We start from the raw sequence: 16177 nt of genomic DNA, 5'->3' as shown, positions 1-16177 counted from the left end.
CAGGTTGAGAAATAAGTTAATATGATAAGTTAATATGACCATGATATCGCTTGTGAAAGAACAATGAAATGCAGGACAGAGGCCAATGAACAATAGTGTTATTTCACATGGCCTGAATTTAAATCTTAATTATCATGCAAAACTTCATTTGCATCATAATTGCACCATCAAGAGGCAAGAGTAACACAATCACATTAAATGGATTCTTGACAAAATAGAAGCTCACATTGCAGGACATAGGCATGCAACAAGGTATGGTGAGTACTATGATGGGAATTATGCTAAATCACACATGGACACTGCAGGTATTATTTCCAAAAGCAGGAGACAATTGTCAATTTTAAAGCATTGAATTAAAGTTCTAACAATTGGGACTCATACAATCATGTAAATGTTAAATAAAAAATGCTATTCAAAATGCACAACCGCAGTGAAGCAAATGTTTCAACTAATGCTATTCAAGCCAAGCAACAGTGTTCAATAATGGGGTAAATCGCATTATTATCCTCAATAGAGTATATACAACAATCAATAAAATAATAGCCAAGCATATCAAACAGCAACACTTCAAACTGGAACTACATGCAGATCAGGGCTCATGATTAGTATCACTCTGCAGCTCAAAGTATTCATCCGCACTAAAAAGGGAACTGTTAATATCGGCTATACAGCCACCTTTCCCCTTTTAACTGCTTCAAATTCTACTCACCCTAAATTAAACACAAACTCTTAGAGCAAAAAATTATGAAGAATGAGTGTACCTTGTCAGCCCTGCAGCAGAAACCTACTGAGTATCATATCAAATGCAACACACAGGATAGTATAAAAGCACATTTAAGCCACAAACAATACTTAAAAAGAATCAAGAGGCACATATGGCGGGAATAGTATTTAATTAGAAAACTGGTACCAAAATCTCAGATAAACCGATGCACAACGGCGTCGGGATTACATCTCGAAAACGTCACTGACAAATTTCAAAAACAAAACTAAAAAAAGGAAAAGCCATTAATCGGAAGCCTAAAGTTGAAGCAAAACAAATCTTCCACTCTACTTCGATCTCTGCCTCATCTTTCTGCGCTTCCTCTTCAACCTTCTCATACGCTTCTTCTTCCACTGCAAATTTTCGTTTTCGTTACAACAATTCAATAATTAGAAAACACGCAATTTTCAGATCAAACAGCAAACAACCGAACATATATGCTATCGATAGTAACATTTTATGGTCTATATACCTTAGCTCTCATCCTGAAGGTGTTATGCTCGTGAAAATTGAACTCTCTGCTTCAGTCGACGAAGATGATGCGGCAATATACGTATCTAGGATTCTAGGGTGGAAAGCGAGGGGATGGGGATTTATAAGGGAAACCCTAGTTGCGAATTTGTTCACGATGGGTTTGTTTAACTCGGCCCATTTTGGATTTAGTCATGTAACAGGCTTAGACCACTCTTTAAATATGGCCTGTTTTAAAATAAGGCCAGCTTATATCACAAACAAAGATAGATGACTCAGACTGGGGTTGTTATGCCGTGGACCCAGGTCCACCTTGCAAGGTGGACCTGGGTCTACATTCACATACATTATACCCTACATTCACATACACTATACTCTACATTCACAATTTGTAGACTCCACATTCACACATTAAAGGATTGTATGTTTAGTAACTATATTACCATTGTTATGCATTCACACATTCAAAACTCTATATTCACAGGTCCTATACTCCATATTCACAACTTGAGAACTCCACATTCACACATTACAGTGCTACAAGTTGCTAGAATTTCTTAACTCTATTACAGATTCACACATGCATAACTCTACATTCACGCTTTCTATACTCCATATTCACAATTTGAAACCTCCACATTCACACATTTCTGGGCAACTCTACATTCACACAATCATAAATCTACGTTCACGATTTCTATACTCTACATTCACACTTTGAAACCTCTACATTCACACATTTTTTGATAACTCTACATTCACACAATCATAAATCTACGTTCACGATTTCAATATGTTTACTAATTAAAAAAAAAAAGAGAGACAAAAACGACGTAGTTTTGGACCCAGGTCTGCCCTCAAACTGCAATCATTATTGTTTTTTTTGGTAAATTTACAAAGAAAACCGTCACTTGTGAGAATTAAACCCGAGTTCCTCCCCACAAAGAGAGCTCACTTGCCACTTGAGCTACCCCATTGGGTTAGACTGCAACCATTATACTAGTCTATATTACAATGTAGATCACTCATATACATGTTATTTTTAATAGAGTTAATTTTATTTTTAGTTCTAAATTTATAGATGATAGCCTGCTTTTAATTTTTCTTTTATTATAACATTTCCATTTGGCCATAATATTATTGTAACATGACAATTTTTAGTCTTTCATCAATAAAATCGTTGAAATGCTGTTAAATACAAAAACATTTCAATTTTTTTTTATACAAAGTATGTTAAACTGCTATATTTTTGTGTTTATTATTTTTTTAAAATCATAATTGAATACCGAAATCTCATTGTATTTAACGATAGTTAAAGTGTTTTGTTGATGACAAAAAATGATCGTGCCAAAATAATATTATGACTAAAAGTGCACTTTCTGGTGAATAAAGACTTAAAATGTTTATTGTCACCTATAAATCTAAGATGAAATGGGATTGATTCAAAATGGATAATCACATAATCAAATTCTATCAGTGAAGAAATTGATTCTTTATGTTGAAAAATATTGAGAAAGTATAGTACATGTACTTGGAATGAATATAAGTGTTTAGAGCATCTCCTAATGTCAATGAGGATCCATGTAAATGATATAATGAACTGATGTGGTGGTGGGTTATTTGAAAAAATGAACTTCTACAAAAATGGAGATTATGTCAGAAAGTGGGGTTGCTCTTCTCTCGCCAGCTGGTTTGTTTCTTTTTTTCTTTTGATTCATTTCTGTTCTGTTTTGTTTCACGCTCTTCTTCTACTTTTTTTTTTTTTTTTTTTTTGTATTTGATTGTTTTATTATTTTCATTTCAATTTTTTTTTATGAAATATCAAATTTAATATTTTTGAATTAACTTTTAAATGATTTAATTATAATTAAATTTTAAAATGATTAAAATAAAAAAGCAACAACAAAAATTAATTTAAATGTTTGTAATTATCATTTTAATTAAATGTAGGAATGTTTATTTTAATTAATTTTTATAATTATAAATTTATAATTCAACTAAATAAAAAAATAATTAAAATATATGATAGAAAATGATGGGTGCACAAAAAACTGAAAAAAAAACTTTAAACTGATGTGGATAAGAGTTTTTGTGATTGAGTGAGATAGTGGATGATGAGGTGGAGGTTAGGATTAGAGAAAAAATCTCAACTGATAAGGATGCTCTTAAAAAAGATTATGATGTCAGTATAATTTGCCCACAGACTAAGGGAGACGGTGGAACGACTAGCTCTGAGCCTCTGACTCGAGCAAGTGGTTTCACTACGGTGTCAACAGGTATGAAAGAATAGCTAATTGACCTTGTAATAAAAGAATGGGGTATGGCAATATGGTGGCGAATGTCAACTATAATTCTCTGATAGATGTCATTTTCACCATTTGTAGTCCATGTTTGAATTCCACGATTTGATTTGTGTATAAAAGCATTTTGGCTAGATATGCCAATTGTAACCCAAAATTGATGAGTTAATTTGATAAAATTGAAAAATTATAGGGTTCAATTTTTTTCTTTAAAATCAATCTGATAAAAATAAAATATAAATTTGGACAAGCATAATCGAGCTATCAATTTGTCCTATTTAGCCCAACAAGTTATATCATGGATCATGATTTACCTCGCATTGTGGAATCTATTTCAAACTAACATTTAGATTATGTGTTTGCAATTGACATATTTTGTACATGCAATTAATAGTGTATGTGTCTGTAAATAATTTGAAAACGCATTACATGATAACTATAAACACATAACATGATAACTAAAGACAGATAAATTATTAACTGCAAACACATACGCTATTAACTAGAGACACATAGTACGTTGATTAGCATATTATATGTCTCCAATTAATAATTTATGTGCATGCGGTTAATAGTTTATGTGTATGTAGTTACCATGGTATGTGTGTTTAATTTATCTACATACATATAAATTGTTAATTGCAAGCCCTAAACAACCTACAGGTCGGCATCTTCCTCCGAACTTCATGATTTATTCAGTGTTAGCAGTCTTGGGTCAAGAGCAGAGACCCATACCTAGTGAAGGAAAAAGTGGAGTTAAAGCTGCTTGTTCCTTCGCGTGAAGAAAGCTACAATACAAGAGGAAGAGATATGAAGGAGGATCTTATACATAATATGAGAATATACACATAATTTTTAGACTATGGTCATGGTATAACTATTGATTTAGCCCAACTACTCTAAAAAAAAAAAAAAAAAACCTAAATTAGTAAGAGTCTCACTCTACTATATACGGGCATGATCAAATAAGAAGATGATCCTCGTGTAAAAAAAGTGATGATTGATCTTAGCCGGCCATCATAATTCATCACTAGTTGATAGTTTTAGTAAAAAAAAAAAAAAATTATTAAGGTCAACATTATAATTATTATAAATTTTCAAGTTTGCAATAATTATTATAAATTTTCAAATTTTTATAAATCTCCCAACTATTTATCTACCTATATTGATGAATAATATCAATATTCACTTTTTACATAGAAGCATGTTCTCACATTACCCTACTATACCAAAAATAAAAGGAAAAAAAAAAAAAGCCAATAACTTAATATGGCCAACACAAATTTGAACGGGTTGACCCAATCGTCATCCTTAGTTTTGGCTCATTGAAATAAAAAATTTGACTTTATGTACGAACGTTTTGTTATACATTCCAATCCGGAGTAAATCATGATCCAAAACGACGCCTTTATTTTAATGAAAAAATTGCAGCGGTTACGATATGCGGGCTGTAACACATCTATATATATTTGTTGTTAGTAATATTATACTAAAACTATAATGTATATAAAATGAAACTGAATAACATGTCTCACATATTGAGTGGATATTACCAAATGAAAACGGTATATCATTGAATTAGAATGCTACTTTAGTGATATTGTAATGAAACTACGTACAATGTGTATAAAATGAAAATGAATAATAAATATCATATATTCAGTGTATATTGTCAAATAAAATTATAATTCAATAAGAATGATACTTTAGTGATGGTATTGTAATTAAACTACAATATGTATAAAATTAAATTGAATAACAAGTTTCATATATTGAGAATATATTGTTAAGCGATGGTGTTGTAATTAAACTACAATATGTAAAAAATTAAATTGAATAACAAGTTTCATATATTGTTAAATGGATAGACCATGATCCTCGTATTAGAAGTTCATAAGTTCAATTATTGCCTAAAATAATTTTACATGTATTATCATATTCTACTATTTATGATGTAGCATGCTTTGATTGCTTAATATAGTGTGAATAAAAGTTGAGAGTAAATTTTTAGAGTGCAAGTAGTATTTTGATTATGAATATTCTCTGGATCGAACTTGTGGCACATAATTTTCTTAATACAATTAATGTAGGTTGTTTAAAAAAATTACTCTGTATATGATTACAATTTTTTTTCCATAAAAAAATATTCCAAAAAGGTTAACAGTTGGACGCCAAAGGTATACTCCATGTTGACCGAGGAAAACGATCGTGGTTTTCGGGGATAATTCAGACTTTTACATGCACCCCTCTCGCCTTGCCAACCCAGCACGAAACTACGACTGCAATAGTCTTTCTCAACTTCCAAGCTCGTACTGAAAACCGATCTCATTTCTCTACCAAATTTCCATCTGGTAATTTCTCGAATGCCATATGGGGACTGGTTCATCGAAGAATCTAGCTAGCATCTTTGATGGCGGCGAGAACCGGGAAGACCAAGGCGGAAGCATGCTGTATGTCTCCCTCAAAATTGAAAATTTCAAGCTCAAGTTCAAAACCGATCTCATTCCCCACGTATTTGGTTCCGCCCCGCTCGCCGGCTCCTGGGAATCCTCTAAAGCCGTAATTCCTATTAACTCATGTTTTGTTTACCTCACTGCACTTAGATATGTGCTTCATTATCCAGTATATTGAATTCATGTGTAATTTGTTAATAGCTTCCAATGGAGCTCGAATCAAACTCGACATGGCAATTACGCTTCGTTGTCCCGCCTAATCACGGTTAGTCTGCTGAAATTCATAAGCTAAAATGCTAAATTCTTCCAATTGATCCAGCTCGTAAAATGATCGTGTTTGTTTGTTTTGATATAGAAACACTGGAGTTTAAGTTTCTGTTGAAACCTAAGTATGATAATGGGCCGTGTATCGTGGAGGAGGGTGCTAATCGAGTCCTCATTGGGGGCACATTGCAAGGGGACGGGCGGCTGGCGTTGTTTAAGTTGAATGAGGAGGAACTTATTGAGTATAAAGTGTATATTAAAGCGGATTTAGTTTCTCCATTTGATCTTGCAGCAAGTTGGAGAGCTTTTCATGAAAACCGCAAGCCTTCCACAGTTCGAGGGATACCGGATATTAGTATCAATTCAGGCACAGAGCTTGTATGATTTCAGTCTATGAATTGCTAGTTTTTGTTTTTGTTTTTTGTATTTTTTTCCTAAGATTGCTGTTCATTAGAGAATTAACATTGCTCAATCAACCTTTATTTATTTATTTTATTTTATTTTTTAAAATGAATTTGTATGCAGGGTGGATTTTCTGCAACTGTGGATCTTGATCTTGAGCATTATGTTGTTCCATCTCCAACAACATCTGCAAACTCTGGTCTGGTTTATGCAGCTAACCTAACAGAGACTCCAAGATCATTGAATGGTTATGGGGTATTTTCTGGCTCCGATGGTTATAATAATGGAGTTATCCATATAAAAGTATACAGATGATCAACATAAGACAAAAGAAGATCGTTCTTTCTTGCTACCTTTGTTATGCTATAAAATACCTGAAATTGAATGTGGCCTTCTACTGAGATTAAGAGTTTTGGTTATTCTCTTATCCACTAATCTAGCATGTCTAGTGTTTCATGGAATCATGGTATAATGTATCACTGTATTATAAGTTTTCTTGCTATGGATATGAACAAAATCATAGTTGAAACATGATAATAACGAATTTTATAGCTCTAATCACATAAAGATTATTCGAATTTCCATAAAATTTCACATACATGTGCTTGATATGCATACTTTACTGCTGGAGTATAGATTATGAACCTTCAGTATCTTTTCATTTTCATTTCTTTGCAGTAACTTCCTCTAAAATAGACAATAAAGTAGGTGTTGAATAGCATTCTCTGTTAGTTCTAAATTCTACTATGATGACATTTATTTAGGAGATGGAAGTGGCTGTCCCAAATCCAACAAAAGAGCCTTCAAGTTCTGTCATACTTGAGTCAAAGTCTGTTGGAACTTTATCTTTACAAAAGAATGATATCCAAAAATGTATATCTGTGGATAGAGGTGTTGGGTCTCCCAGACTACTTAAATCGCCCCGTACAACCACCTTCACTCTTGATCTCAATCTTAATTTAGAAACCAAGGTTTGTAGAAGTCCAATCTGTATAATTTGCTGCAAGCTGTTATGATATTTCTGCTGCATCTGATCTATCATCCATTGTTTATACTTTAGAACCGAATGCCAGCTGCTGCTGGAGCTGTTGCAGCTGCTGCAATAGCAGATCAGATGCTTGGACCCAAGGAGGACAGACATTTGGCAATTGTCTTGGTAGGCTACTGATTAGTTGTCAACAGCATTTGATGATCTTTTTGGTTGTGGCTACATAAGATTGATAAGAGACATCTAGCTGTAGCTTTTCCATTGAATTACAGTATAATTTTCATAAAAGCAATGAAGAATGATCTTAAAATGTGCATGCTATGCAGGTTGGTTTGCCAGCTCGTGGCAAAACTTTTACTTCAGCTAAACTTACTAGGTATCTTCGTTGGTTAGGACATGATACCAAGAACTTCAACGTTGGGAAGGTTTTTGATGCTATCACAATTATTATTGTTCTTTTCAATTCCCTTTGCACTGATTAAAACAGGGAAGTGTTCACTCATTTTCTTTTTATTTTATTACAGTATCGGCGCCTTAAGCATGGAACTAATAAGGTATTTCATTTTTCTGCCAAGCATTTTGATGCTACAAATATTTGTTATGGATTGCCATTCTGCATCCTCATGTATCATACCACATTTTGCTTTCAAGTAAGATTCCATACTGCATTTCACACAAATTTCTTGACAAGTTGTGCTGGCTGTGTTTATTCCTTCTGCAAGCATCTGTGCATGAATATGCCCTATTTTCCTTCTGCAAATTTCTGTATAATATGCTCTAGCCTGATTTGATAATTGAGTATCTAGATTTGAGAACTGGATGATCAAATATGCTATGAAATTCTACTCCAAAAATGCATGAAAAGTAAAATTTAAACTATCATTATTGTTTACTTCTCTATTCACACTAAGCAACACTAAACTAAAAATAAAAAATAAAATCTATATTAGTTTCCTTAACTACTTTACCAATAGAAAACTTAAGTTCAAATTGGAATTTAGAATATCAGATACTTCAGGGATTTACCTTATCATTCCTATAATTTCGTTTATGCAGTGGGCTGATTTCTTTCGAGGTGACAATCCTGAAGGTCTGGAGGCACGAAATGAGGTAAATCATCATTGATGACTGTGATGTTTATGGTTATCATGGCTTATTTGTTTCTTCATCAGCTAGATCATTTCAAGAATCAATTTCGATCACTTTCCCAAAACTCCACCCCTTGGAAAAGCTTAAAAACAAACTTTTTCCTTCAAGTAGCTTGCAAGTTGATGTGCATAGCTACCCATTTTGTGACAAATAGCTGAGTAATGCGTTACTCATCTAATGAACTCATATCCTCACTGTTCTATGTTAAAGCACTTCTGACCTCATCTAGCTGCCTATATAATAGTTTGGGTTATTTCATTATTTTTGGCAGGCACAATCTTTATTAAGGTTTTATCAGATTTAAATAATCTGTTTTTGCCACCAATTAAGTCTACTGCATTTTGCCTTAGTTTGTTGTAATTTTCCACAAGGATACTCTCACTTTTCTTTTCTTTTTCCTTGCATAGCATATATTTGGAGGAAAACAATGTATTGATTTTCAAAATTGCTGTTGGTGACCTCTTACTTGGATATATTATTTATTTTTCATGTCCATGGAATATATGGAGTAGAATATCACTTTGTGTTGACTAGGAGCAGCCCCCCTTCTGCCCTTTGTTTTTAGGACAAGTAAAATTCATCTTCTATCTGATTAGATATTACAAGTCATAGGAAAAGTAATCGTTCTATTCCTATTTGTCTTTGATATCCTCTGTTATTGATGCGAGCTATACATAAATTAATCAGCACCTCATACTCTGTTCACAACTTGTTAGTTGTTATTAATAGCATATTTAATGATGCATGTTGGTATTCATAATATTATTATGTTGCGTTTCAATTGTGCTCTATTAACCTTTGTACATAGTTTAACTCATCCCACACTACTAGGTAGCTGCCCTTGCAATGGAAGATATGATAGCATGGATGCAAGAAGGTGGCCAGGTAAGTTTTTCTATTCTAGCAGAAGAATTATGCTTCTGTGGTATTAATAATAGCAATCCTAATTGTTGAAGGTTGGAGTATTTGATGCCACAAACAGCACCAGGCAAAGACGGAATATGCTTATGAAAATGGCTGAGGGAAGATGTAAGGTACAAATATAATTCAATATCATTCCAATTGCTAGTTATACTCATTGTAGCTTCCCAAGAGTAAAATTCTTCAACGGCAATAATCCATGGAGATGCCAAGTGGCTTATGCTGCAATAAGTAAGGTTCTGCTGAGTATGGAATTGGGGAGGTAATTGGTAGTTCCTTCTCAGAGCAGCAGTCCCTTTGTTTTGGAATTGAGATTCTGCAGTGCAGCACTTGCTACTGATTCCTACCCTAATGCTACTGCTTTCTCTTTTTTTTTTTTTTTTTTTTTTTGGGTTTATGTGTGAACTAGGTCCAGAAGTATATATTATTTGTCACTTGCAACAATTAGGTACACGTTTAGTGGGTTGCAAGATAAAATTTCCAATAATCACCAGGCAACATATCATTTCTGAAGTTGTACTCCTAATGTTTTTTTTGTACAATTAGGTAGATGTTTACTGGGCTTCCTGTTTTGTTTGACTTGTAGATTATTTTTTTGGAAACAATTTGCAATGATCCACAAATAATTGAAAGGAACATTCGCCTCAAAGTTCAACAAAGCCCAGACTATGCTGAAGAGTATTATTGCTACATGCATCTATTTCTTATTTCTGGGAACTATTAATATACTGTATTTGATACTCATCACAAATAAAATATCATTTGGCATTGTTAACAGGCCAGATTTTGAAGCAGGGTATAGAGACTTCAAAAACCGTTTGGCTAATTACGAGAAAGTAATTTTCTTAATTTTTTTTGTTACGGCTACTTTTTACTAAATATATTCAAAAGAATGTTGTAATTTAAGATATTCCACCCCCCCCCACCCCCCTCTCTCTTTTGTTCTAGGTGTATGAGCCAGTAGATGAAGGGTCTTATATCAAAATGATTGATACAGTCAGTGGCCATGGTGGACAAATACAAGTGAGTGACCTTGGCCATTATGCTGTGTGTTTATACAAATTGTTATTTTTAAAGAAGCTGATGAATATTATTGTTATATTTTTTCTGGGAACCTTTGAAAGAGGTAAGACACTGAAGCAGCTTAAATAGTTTTTTTTTTTTTTTTTTTTTTAAATAACTAGAATAAGTTTTAAACTACTTATTTTCTTGAAATATGCAAGGCATGCAGTATTTGTTTTAGTAATTAGATGGGGTTTTCATAAAATGTGTTGTAATTTAGAGAAAGGGTTGAGAATGAAAATTCTATGCCGTTAAAAGAATACTTTCTCCAATGTAAGGTGACCATCCCCCTGCAACCTGAATTGCATTGCATCTCTCACTATTTTCATAATTAGGAGCTGAGCTTCAAATAAGCATGAAAAATTATGCTTCCCTAAGTAGAAGATTCTTTCTTGAGAATTCATGATTAATGTTGTTTTTCTGCAACTCGATTTTTTTTAATAAAAGATTAACTAGGTTTAGGCACTGGGCAGAGACAGAGCTGAAGCTACCTATCAATCAATAGAGATCTTTATTTTTTATAAGCCCATAAGTATGTTGGGACCTCACTGCAGACTATGCTGATGACTTGGTTTATTGCTTGGGCAGGTGAATGATATAAGTGGCTATCTTCCAGGACGGATTGTATTCTTCTTGGTATGTAATGCAATGCCCGCAATAAGATGTAACTCTAACATATTTACATATGTGAAAGATACTGAAACTAAAATTTTGGCTTTCAACCCCATCCTGATAGCAAACAACTAGGATATCAAGAAAATTCCTTTCCTGCACGTCCTCACTTAATCTATGTGTTCTTGGAATACCAAATCACAGTATCACACTACTAGATCAAGGCATCAAGCCCACTCTTCTTTTAGTCAAATAAATTATTGAGAAGGATTTATGACTGGGATCTAATACAACTTAAATTTTCAAGCTTAACTGATTTTGTGCAGGTAAATATGCATCTGACACCGCGCCCGATATTGCTTACAAGACATGGAGAGAGCCTAGATAATGTTAGAGGCAGAATTGGAGGTGATACTGTGATAAGGTACTGTTGTTAAACAACATACCTTACTATTTTGTTTTCTTTTCTGCTTAATGTAGATAGCTTAGATAATGTTAAGGTACTTCACTTCAAATTATTACTATTGTTAACCTTCTGTGCATAATTTGTAATGAATATAGTTGCCGAAATATTTTCTTTGCATTTGAGAATGCAGTATTTGCTTTGAAATTTTGGCTGGTTCAAAAACAACAGGTTTTTGAATCCCCAATTACTTTCTTTCACCAAAGGAAGAATCTACTTTTTGGAGATTATTATGTTGTGGAAGCCATTTTTATGGCCATATTCCTGTCTTGTGTCAATGACACAAATTGAGTCTTGCTTCTTATGGAGCTCTTTTACAGCTAGATATGTTGTTGCTAAGATTGACATTTTGTGAACAAATATTTTATTCTAACAGTGAGGCTGGGGAGCTGTATGCGAAGAAGCTTGCTGTTTTTGTGGAGAAACGGCTGAAAAATGAGAGGGCTGCATCTGTATGTTATGCCAATTTGCAATACTATTAAATTATGTCTTTTCATTTGCCCTTACATAGAAACTCATTTCTATTTTTCTGCTGATTGCGCTTTTATACACTGCCTGTTAAATTTTCTAGACTTCCACAAAATCTGATCCTAGAGACAAATATGAGTACCAGTTTGCCATCTTGATATTCATGTGCACTTTCTGTTCATTTTGATCCTATTTGTTATAGGGAGGTGGAAATTACAATTTCTACCGATTTGGATTTGTAACCTGTGTCATCGGTTTTTATAGTAAATCACAAAGTTGCATTCTTAGTGAGTTTGCATAAACACAAAGGTTGAAAGTTTCATAGAGAACATTTTTCCTGATCACTTTAGGAAACCTAGATACATTGGTTACCAACCCTTTTCTTTTTCCTATACAGCAAGTCTGCAGCATGCAAGAATTTGCAATACAATAGGATTGAACCTTGAATGTGGAAATTAAAAAAAGTTAATACTGGCATTTGTACCCCATCCCCTTCTTTGTTTCCTTGAGCTCTGTGATTGCTTTTTAACAATGGTTTAACTACACAAACAACTGATGAATTGAACGGGATTAAATAGGAACAATAACAGGAGTGTAAATCAAATAGACATTAGCAATGATGTCAATGCTGACTCAAGTGTATGTTTCCTATAGTTTCCACTCCCTGCTCCCTGTTATTTTGTAACTATGGACCACTGGACTTTGTACAAACTCTTATTGTCTCTATTAAATAGTTGAAGTTGAACTATTTTGCTTTTCATGATTACCCAATTCAAATGCTTCCAACATCAAAACCGGTATTTTAAACAATTCTTTGGTAGAATTTATATCAATAGTGGTTAACCATGAAGTTCAATAGATATGATGGCCTGTGCTTTCTGTTTACTTAGATATGGACCAGTACATTGCAAAGGACGATTTTGACAGCTAGCCCAATTGTTGGATTGCCTAAGGTGGTTATACTACTAAAATTCCCTTTCTAATTCTTTTGATAGTGTAATTGATTTAGGATTTGGAATATCTTATCATTATATTCTCTCTCTGCCTGCAGATACAATGGCGTGCCCTTGATGAAATAAATGTTGGTGTATGCGATGGCATGACCTATGAAGAAGTAAAGAAGAATATGCCTGAAGAATACAAGTATGTTATAACTCTTTTGTGAGATGCATTTTCAGGGAAAGTAAGTGCAAACTTTTGGCAGCTTATTGAGGCCATCAGAAAAGTATATAAACTTATATTATAATAGAGGGGAAGTGAATCTTTGGTTCATAGATTATGAGGTACTTTGCATGTGAGGAAGATGATCATTGTTTGTTGTTACTAGGTGGCAGCGATGCAATCTCCATGATAGTGATATTCTTTTAATTTCTATTTTCAAATTTAAACAATTGTGAATGTATTCACTAGTGCCTTTTGAACTTCTTATGTTCAGATCACGCGAGAAGGACAAACTGAGGTACAGATATCCTAGAGGAGAATCTTATCTGGATGTTATACAAAGGTGAGTGCCACTTTTGAATTATCTGTTCCTCAGACAAAATCTAGAAACCCTCTTGTTCATTGTATTGGATATCTGCCTTTTGCAGGCTAGAGCCCGTGATTATTGAGCTGGAGCGACAAAGAGCACCTGTTGTTGTGATAGCTCACCAGGTAATGTCATTATTCTGGGTACTATTGTGATTCCATTTTCCCTCACATCTAGTTCAGACATGAGACACTAACGTTTATATTTACAAATTTTCCACTAGGCGGTATTGAGAGCTTTATACGCATATTTTGCTGATAGACCCCTCAAAGAAATTCCAAACCTAGAGGTAATTCATCCAATCTTCATGTCTATATACCACACACAATCACATATATGCATATGATGCCATGATGTGTCACAATAAACTCAAAACACATTATTACAATAAGTTGACCATTATTTGCTAAGGATACATTTGTTTGAAAGGAAAATCACAATTTTTAATGCTTAAATTGTACTCCGTAATTGTAGTATTGATTCTGCCACTCACTTATTCAAAACATTTGTTTGACAAGATGTAGAGTATTTGTTGGCTTCACACCTTATCTAGTTTTTGTCTCCACATCAGTTTTTTGCTTATACTAACTAGTTTTTTCTCCTAAAAAAGTACACTAAAACCAAATCTATTCTGCATATATAACTTCAATTTGAATGTGTCTTGTTCAACTGTTTGAGCTATTGTAAATTTCAGATACCCCTTCACACAATAATAGAGATACAAATGGGAGTCACCGGAGTCCAAGAGAAGAGATACAAACTAATGTAGTTGATTTCTATACTTTTACATATACGGCGTATGGGTACTATACAGGACTGCTGGTTGTGGTTTTTTTTCAATATAAAAAGTAGAGCTCTGTAATAAAAAAAAATCAAGTGGAGGTCCTTTTTCCGGAGGGGACTTGAGTGGATTCATGCGCAAATCCCTCCTTCAGACCTTTTTCGTCTGCTGGCCGCCCTACTGAAACCTAAATAAAATAAAAGCTTGTCCACTGCCTACTCAAAATCATAGGACTTCTTCTGGGTACGACAGTCTATATTGTCGATGGTCCAATACGTACTTTGATGCATAGATTTGCCATCTGTATGTAGGAGTAATAATGTGTTGCCCAATAGCGCAGCTATAAGCTATTTCCTTCGAAATGGGGCGTCTGAGTGTGAGATTCACACGAGTCACGAGCCCCCTTGGCCCTTTCCATCCCGTCAGAATCCAATCTTTAAAAGACGGGACCTATAAGGCTATAACCTCTTTATTACAATCTTGACGGGAGCAGTACTCTGTCGTTTGTAACTGTGATGGTGTGATATCACGTGGGTCCCATGATGTTTGTTACCCCAGAATAGGAATGAGTGAATTTCACTTTTTTTTTTGAAGAAGAAGTGAATTTCACTTTAAACACCACATTTTCATATAGAGTTAATTCCAGCGATACTCCTCCGACTATTGCGATTTTCCAAATTTGGTTCTCGTATTTTAATTTGGATAAATTAAATCCTTGACTATCAAAATTGTTCCGCCATTAATCCTTTCGTTAACCAGGCGTTAGATTGACGTTAATAGAAGGGCTAAGATGGTCATTTCCTCTTCTAAGCTTCTTCTTCCCGTTCGTTCATTCAGTTTGATGATAGGATTGTTCCACCAGATCGCAACACGCTGGTCGCCAAAGGCGTCGGTTGCTAAGGTCGCATTTCTTCATCCTCAAAGGTCACCGGTGCCTAAACCCCCACAAAGATCGCTGGCAATCTTCCTCAAAGGTCGCCGGCAGAATAGGGAATTAATTTTTTATATTTAGTATATTATTAATTTAAGAAATAATTTCGTACAGAAACGAATAGTGCAGATGGTTAAAGATTGCATGATAAAATATGGACCTTTTGATGGTCTTCTTGGTTTCTTCCAGGTAATTCTCTCTACTTTGTTTTTTTTCACCACCCATATTTCTTGTGTTAATTCTTGTTGAATTTGAATTCAGAGTGCAATGTTGTCAGCAGCATTGCCTGGGTTACAAGAGAAGGTATACATATAATGAGGTTGTTTCATTTCATTCTATAATTCTTTGAATTTCATTACTGTATCAATGGTGAACTGTGCTTGTGAATAAAATGGGATGATCTTCTTTGGTACGGAGTGGGCCTTGCAAATGTGCCCAAGATTAGATATCTTATATTAATTGGAGGAGCAAATTAAAGCTAGCTAAAGAACCAAGCAATTGCAGAAAAGGCATATTCATTGCCTATTAAATGCCCCTCTGTTCATTTCTTAGGAACTCTTTTAAGCTGTTCCCTCTTTAATTTCCATGCAATATTTATATAGAGGACTTGAAGTTGAGAAA

At 34.0% G+C, this 16177-nt stretch overlaps 1 protein-coding gene and 1 long non-coding RNA gene across 2 annotated transcripts; one reads left to right on the top strand and one right to left on the bottom strand.

Moving 5' to 3' along the window:
* Positions 1–876: 876 nt before the first annotated feature.
* On the bottom strand, positions 877–1383 carry LOC116017383. Its single transcript, XR_004097886.1, has 2 exons — positions 1236–1383; positions 877–1116 (listed from the first exon to the last, which is right to left on the bottom strand). It is a non-coding gene; the product is annotated as an uncharacterized LOC116017383 (long non-coding RNA).
* Positions 1384–5751: 4368 nt separating this feature from the next.
* Positions 5752–14987, top strand: LOC116017568 (6-phosphofructo-2-kinase/fructose-2,6-bisphosphatase-like). The gene is made up of 23 exons (XM_031258175.1): positions 5752–6093; positions 6189–6252; positions 6343–6629; positions 6777–6908; positions 7418–7624; positions 7714–7809; positions 7968–8066; positions 8166–8195; positions 8698–8751; positions 9622–9675; positions 9747–9824; positions 10298–10389; positions 10490–10547; positions 10660–10734; positions 11362–11409; positions 11712–11809; positions 12225–12300; positions 13207–13269; positions 13368–13459; positions 13752–13820; positions 13906–13969; positions 14068–14133; positions 14539–14987. Exons 1-23 carry the CDS (start codon positions 5905–5907, stop codon positions 14611–14613), a joined length of 2166 nt encoding a protein of 721 aa, XP_031114035.1. The 5' UTR covers positions 5752–5904; the 3' UTR covers positions 14614–14987.
* The last annotated feature ends 1190 nt before the right edge of the window (positions 14988–16177 follow it).

The sequence above is a fragment of the Ipomoea triloba genome, chromosome 4 (assembly GCF_003576645.1).
Source record: "Ipomoea triloba cultivar NCNSP0323 chromosome 4, ASM357664v1".
Taxonomy (NCBI): domain Eukaryota; kingdom Viridiplantae; phylum Streptophyta; class Magnoliopsida; order Solanales; family Convolvulaceae; genus Ipomoea; species Ipomoea triloba.
Note: the sequence above shows the minus strand (reverse complement) of the source record. Positions and strands in the feature narration are given on the sequence as shown.